Raw genomic sequence first — 7,177 nt, forward strand, 5'->3', positions numbered from 1 at the left:
AAGCTAACCCACATTAACTGAGAAGATTGTTTTTTTTAGCGATATCAGATAAGACGACATGATTATCGTCTCATATCGAAACATGTATCTTAAATGTTTTAACATAATGTAGAGATCAAATCAAAAATGTAAACTATACAATAATGTAGCATAACAATACGCATTTCCACTGACAATCAAAAATAGTAAACTTTATATGGAGTTACATTGGTTTGGGATGCTTTTGTCTAAATCGATTTTAACATATTTAAGAATTAAAACATTGTTACTGATACATTGTTCATATCAAATAATTCTTACTGTACAATTTAACAAGACTGAAAAGAAATCCGTTGTGTGTTTACAATAAAAAAAAAAAAAGCAAAATTTGGAAAAATAAATTTATACAAGGGCATGTGATATCTAATCCATTTATTTATTGATTCATTCTGTTGTTAAAAGTATGTAGATGATATTCAATCTCTGAATTTAATCGAATATATATATATATATTGTTTACTTTTAAAATACACATCCTGTTAACTAACAGGTGAGATCCTATATAATACACACTATGACTGATAACTGATATGAAACATTTATAGCACACGTTTAATACACACAATATCCCGTTTACAATATAAGTATTTTTATCTTATTTTATATTTCTCTGTAGCATAACAACATAGATTATTTTTTTAAAGTGTTGAAATATAACTTGTGAATCAATAATAAAAACTAGTTATCGTTCTTGATTTAAATTTATAATTATCTGTCATGTGATACAATTACCTGTCATACCTGTGCAATTGAACGAATGCAAAATGGCTCAAGCTGCTTCTAAAACATGTGAAGTTTGCATGAGTGCCCCTGGATCACACTATTGCATAGACTGTGAGGAATATTATTGTGATAATTGTAAGTTGTTACATAGTAGACAGAAGTTATCGAGAGATCATCAGTTTCAAAAAGCTTCCGACCTGATCCCAGAAGATAAATCGAAATGTAGTGAACACAAAGAAGAATTAACGTTATTGTGTAATACATGCAATGTACCGGCATGTCCGAGTTGTGTAACAGGAAATCACAATGGACATACATTTTCGAAATTTGGTGATGCAATCGCTAAATTACAAGGGTATAATGCGACTACGATTCGTGCCAAGACAAATGAGGCAAATCAAAATATGAAGAAAATTGAGGACAGCTTGATATCTTTCGATAATGCAGTTGATTCTGTTATAAAAGCCATCACCGATGAAAGCAATATGATTAAAAGCTTGGTTGATAAGTCCGTAGCTCAGATGATTGCTTTAGTGAAAGAACAATCCAAGAAGGAGAAAGACAAGCTCATGAGTATGTTGTCTGATGCTAAATCCGTACTTGCTGCTGGACAGACTTTAGACAGAAGGAAACAGGAACTAGATAAGACCCGACAAGAGGGAAGTTTGGTACAACAGATTAATAATCTGAAAGAAGAAATCAACAAACTACACATACAGTCTCTTCCGGAGTTTCCTAATATATCCTTCAAACACAAATCTGTAACTGAAGATGACATCAAGCAACTTATAGGTACCGATACTTTCAGGTAAATATACATACATTAGGTGTCTGCTGCAATGATATAGTTTTATACAGTAACTCTTCCAAACCACAAAATAATAATTAAAACAACATACAAAGCATTTGAAGGCTAATATAAAGTGTCAAAAATTAATGCAAAAAAAAAAATTAATGTGATTAATGCACAGCTAACTGTATGAATTAACTTGAACAAAAAAATATATGACCGGACAGAACGATGCATTATTTCTTACCATTTTTTTATTTAATCGAAACGTGAGTTGTCTTAAATTGATAAGACCATTAACGACTAGTAGAGGGATGGTTATGTTTAATCATTGTAATGCCTTTGCTATCGAAGCTTGTACACGATTTAGTTGAAACAGTTAAATGAGGAATAAGTTTAACTTGAAAATGAAGACACAGACTATCGTCATATAAGTCACTGTAGTATTATTTAAACTGTATATATTCATGTTCCATATGTCGTGTATTGTGTAAATTGTTTACATTAATACCTGACCAACAAATGCTTTGACATGAGAATGAAAATCGTTTTTGAATTAACACGGATCTTTGACATTGAAAACACAATTACGTAGAACTTGTTAGTTGAAGCATAAAATAACAAGATAAACATACTTCATAAGGTACTCGTTATAATTTAAAACATCACACAAAATTTATAACAACACTTTGATCTTTTCTATAGTAAGGCTTCATCAAAAGAAGAAAAACAGCAGCAAGAACCTGGAATCCTATACAGATGTTCTACTTGTGGGTAAGTTCTGACAGACAATCAACTCGTCCTTTCGATTCTAGTCTATATATACATAATAATAGAATACATGTATTTATTTAATCGACAATTTTCTACACAAGAAAAAAAGTCAGGAGTATGACAATTGCTCTATATCTATTTGATGTGTTCAAAGTTTTCATTGTTAAGGGATATTCTGTTATGAATTTTTTCTTTGAGTTCGGTTTTTTTGTAGTATAACTTTTTGTTTAAGTGACCAATAATTAAAATGAATGAGACACTAAACACAATAGACGATAAGGTATCGTATGAGCTATAACTGTAGTAATTTTACACTTGATATCGTCACAACATAGCTCATCATCTCCTTAAATATAATACGTTAATAAAGTGACTATTTGCAAAACAAAGCAGAAAAAAAAACTTATTATCGCAGTTTTTTTTCTCCGTTTAACCCTTTTCAGGTGATTTTATGCCTATTTAGTTTCACGATAAGTTTAACTTCATTTATAGAACATTTAGAACAGACGATTCAAGTTCATTATTGGTTTTCTTCCCTGGAAAATTGAAAGTGCTTGTCGAAATGTGCTATTTATAGTTTTCAAATTATTACTAGAATAAGCCACCACGCAGAATAAAATCTGAAAACTGTTTGAAGTAAGCAATTGTAGCATTCAGTATTGTTTTTATAACTTTGATGATATTGAAAAGAATGAAATGGACAAGGGTCGTTTGTTAAAAGTTATTGTAGAATCGAAAGGAATTTGAATTAACAAAAAGCTTTAAAATAGTTTGTGTTTGTTAAAAGACACATAATCTAGTGCATCCTCCCATCCATCTATCATTTTTTATTTTCTACTTGACTCGATATTTATATTGAATGGCTTTAATATTTGACATGAATCATCAAGTTCAATAACTAGATGGTTTTTACAACTTCAAATGTATGATTGTTCAAGACAAGGATTAGAGACTTATATTTCTTTAAAAAAAACAGAAATAATCATTCAAATTCTATCTGATTCAAATCAAACAAATGAGAACTTTTCACTCGATGTTGTATGTACATGGGGAATTTTAAAAGGTATATAAGTAATCTTTTAATAGGATTTAATAAGCGATACAGTAAAATCTTTATTTTCAAAGATATCTTACTGAAACGTCGTGCTAAAAGAAATTCATTATCAACTTTGTGATAACTGTTAATCTCGATTTAACATAACGTTGCTTTGACAACGTGATTATTATAAATTCATTAATACGATAAATAAAGGAAAATACCTTGGAATCACCAAACAAGTACATTATTATTTCAATTTCGAGCACTGGTTCGATACCACTGTTGGTTAATTGTTAATTTACAATCGAGTGCACCATCAGCTGCAACAGTCGGTTCATGTGTAATGAAATACAGTGAATTTCTTATTTTGTTGTTCGGAAATTCAGATATTTATCTACATGTCTGAATGTTCGCTAAAAAAATCCCTGAAATATATGAAACTATAATCCAACTTCACAGTAGACATTGGATGCTATTCTGTGTAAACTAATTTCGAACATGTATCTCAACAATCAAGTAAGAGGGTTTCAATCTTTTTGGGTGTAAGTTTTCTGCAAGATTGGTAAAAATAAAAAAAAAGCGCACTGAAAATGAACAATTTATGAAATGTTGATTATGTTTTGTTTTGCAATCACTCTTATATTATTGATTATAATGTGTTTTATTTCTTTTTTGCCACTTGCAAAAAAAAAATAGAATCACATAATACATTTAGTTTGAAGACAGAAGTAAAGCAAATGAAGGACTTTTTAAGATAAGACATAGAGTAGTATGCATATTTCAAAATTTGTTTCCTTTCAAATGCGTTATATCGTTTTAATGTCAGTCATTTTCAACTAATTGGATCTATTTTCGTTCAAGGCGAACAGGCATTAGATCTATCTATGAAAAGTAAGTATATACTTTATATTTATATAATCTTATAAGGATAGAAAAGTTAAATACATATAGGAAGATGTGGAATGAGTGCCTAATTGAAAAAAAAAGACATGAAACACATGCGTCTTCTTTTTGCATGCCTCACTTATAAATATGCATCTTTATATTTACAGAGTTCAATGTCGCAGCAATATATGTGTTGTGACATTCAGTATGTTGTGAAAATGTATTTAAAACTGATTCACATGACTACTGTTATGTTTTACTTTTTATAGAAATTTGAATACACATTTGGTTTACCAGTGTTAAAATTGCCTTAATAAATTTCGATTAACCAAATCTAAAAAAAAAAAAAGACTTGATCCTTAATACGCTTTTGCACAAGACTTAATTTGATATGCGTTTGCATCGGGATTTGACTTACATCTAGTCATGATAGCTTTTGTTTGCCCTACGTGTAAAAAGTTGTTCCTTTTTTAATGATTTATCCCTCGCCTGAACTTCTTCTCAAAACTGTGTAAACTATCAAATACTCTTACTCACATGATGTATATTAGACATGTTTGGAGTCCTTTATCATAATTATTCCTACGTTTTGCAATTGTGTCCTGTTGTAAGAATTATGTTTGGGTCTTTCATAAACATATCATATTACGTGTAAGGGTTGGGTTTATCGTTTGAATCTTTGCTGACAGAGGTCAATTCTATCATGGTTTTCATAGTTATGCCTATTATCTGACAGCACTAGAACTTCAATATTAATATGTACCAGTGTATTTTTGCAGTATGATTAATCCGAATTAGGAAGGCTTGAATTAGTTTATGATTTTTAAATTGTTAAGGTCTAAAACATTTGCCTTTTTTCATAATTTATTGATAGTCCGCTACTATTGACTTATGAATTCATTTTTTCGGTATCCTCCTTCCTTCAATTAAGATAAATCATAAATTAATACAAACGATATTTGTTTTTCTTTGATCAAAAATCCACTTGAAAATTATAAACATTACTCTGTGTCTATCGACACATAACACTTCAATCATACATGTTCTAGATTTGTAAATGCAGAATGAATCGTTAATGTATGGCATTTGTAAGACGTATTTTAAGGAAACAACAAAATGCACATACTAAAAACTCAAATTCAAATAAAATATTATAAGTTCGCTTTCAATTATAACACCTAAATTACACATGCATCGTCTGTGTGGGTTTTGGAAGAAATATTTTTATATATCAAAAACAAATCCGGGATCCCCGTTACAATAATTGCTCTACGTAATTTTAATACTTTTTGTCAACCTAAAATTCATCGATGATGTTATAAAAAATAATGCTATATTTTTTTTTTTCAGACGGTAAGTAGCAAGATCAAGTTTTAAAGAGAGGAGTATTTATTACTTGAACTGCAATGCATTATCTGGACTAACGGTAATATAAAGAAATAATTTCCCTTTCAAGATTACAATCCTACATCTTAACTCATCAGATGGTAACAACTATCAAATTGAAGTGAACATTGACATCACTTGGGACACGTATTTGTCCGACATACATGAAATTTAAAAAAAACTATGAGGTCTTAAGTATATGGTTGAATTATTGTTTCTCTAAGACAGACATGTTGATTTTACAGCAATCAAATAACGCAAACGATTCTTGTTACCACACCAACATTACTCTTTCAAAAAAAAAATTCAATTTATATTAATTTTTCTATAAAACTTATGTATAAAAAATTTAAGATTATTTTCGCAATATATTAAATAACAATACTATAAATCATGAAATTCGTCAATAATGGTAATACACCTAATGTTATATATTTTTTTTTTCAGTCCGTAAGTAGCAAGTTCAAGCTTGATTTAGAGAAGTATTTGTTAATTAAACTGCAATGCAAATTCTGAAATTATGTATAAAGATAAATAATGAAATAATTTTCCATCAAAGAGAAAATTCCTGTTTATTCACTTATCGGACGTTGGACAAGAGCTAAACGAACTGAAAATCGACACTATATTGAAGCATAACACATGTCTTTGTTAAGCATACATCAGATTAAAAATTATGATGTTTAAAGTTATAATTGAATATTGCTGTTCGCTACATGAAACATATATTGCTGTTCCAGTCGACAAGGCAACACCACTAATTGAATAAAAAAAAACATCATACATTTATTTTTATTTTACATAGAACTAGTTGGAAAGACGTAGGTTCAGTAAGACCCCTTTTTGGCCCCAAAATATAGCAGTTTTACAAAATTGTGAAAATGTTATCTTTTATCTATTTATTGGAAAGTAGAATGATTCTGCTACATAAATATGGGCTGTTTTTGGCAATATAATGCACATATAGCGGGTACTAGCATCATTAGGTCGTGCTAAATTACTTAAATCTTCACAACTATAGCATTTTAGTTAAATTTTAGACGGTTTCCATGAAAGTGGCCGCATTCGTGTCCATTCATAATATTGAAATATAAGTTGTATTTAATGATAATACATAACGTATATAAAGGTTGAGGATGAACACGGATGCGGCTACTTTCATTTGATAAAAACCATCTGAAAAGTGACGTTTTTTGGCATATTTGATAGATTTTTCATGTTTAAGCTTGAACCGGAGCGTTTTTAATGACTAAATCAGTTAAAATCTTTCATATAAACTAATTGATGGCTGTAGTCCACTGTACATGGCAAGTCAGGAAGGACATACTGAAATAGTAAAGTTGTTGTTAGAGAAGAATCCTAAAATTGATATTTGTCGCAATGATGGCTGTAGTCCACTGTACATGGCAAGTCAGAATAGACATACTGTAATAGTAAAGTTGTTGTTAGAGAGGAATCCTAACATTGATATTTGTCGCAATGATTGCTGTAGTCCACTGTACATGGCAAGGATCAATTAAAACAGACACTTAAATGTTTAA

At 29.8% G+C, this 7,177-nt stretch overlaps 1 protein-coding gene across 1 annotated transcript; it reads left to right on the forward strand.

Annotated features, from left to right (window-relative positions):
* Positions 1-770: 770 nt before the first annotated feature.
* On the forward strand, positions 771-4,466 carry LOC143053654 (E3 ubiquitin-protein ligase TRIM71-like). The gene is made up of 4 exons (XM_076226442.1): positions 771-1,570; positions 2,258-2,326; positions 4,227-4,256; positions 4,418-4,466. Exons 1-4 carry the CDS (start codon positions 804-806, stop codon positions 4,464-4,466), a joined length of 915 nt encoding a protein of 304 aa, XP_076082557.1. The 5' UTR covers positions 771-803.
* The last annotated feature ends 2,711 nt before the right edge of the window (positions 4,467-7,177 follow it).

This window comes from Mytilus galloprovincialis, chromosome 12 (assembly GCF_965363235.1).
Source record: "Mytilus galloprovincialis chromosome 12, xbMytGall1.hap1.1, whole genome shotgun sequence".
Taxonomy (NCBI): domain Eukaryota; kingdom Metazoa; phylum Mollusca; class Bivalvia; order Mytilida; family Mytilidae; genus Mytilus; species Mytilus galloprovincialis.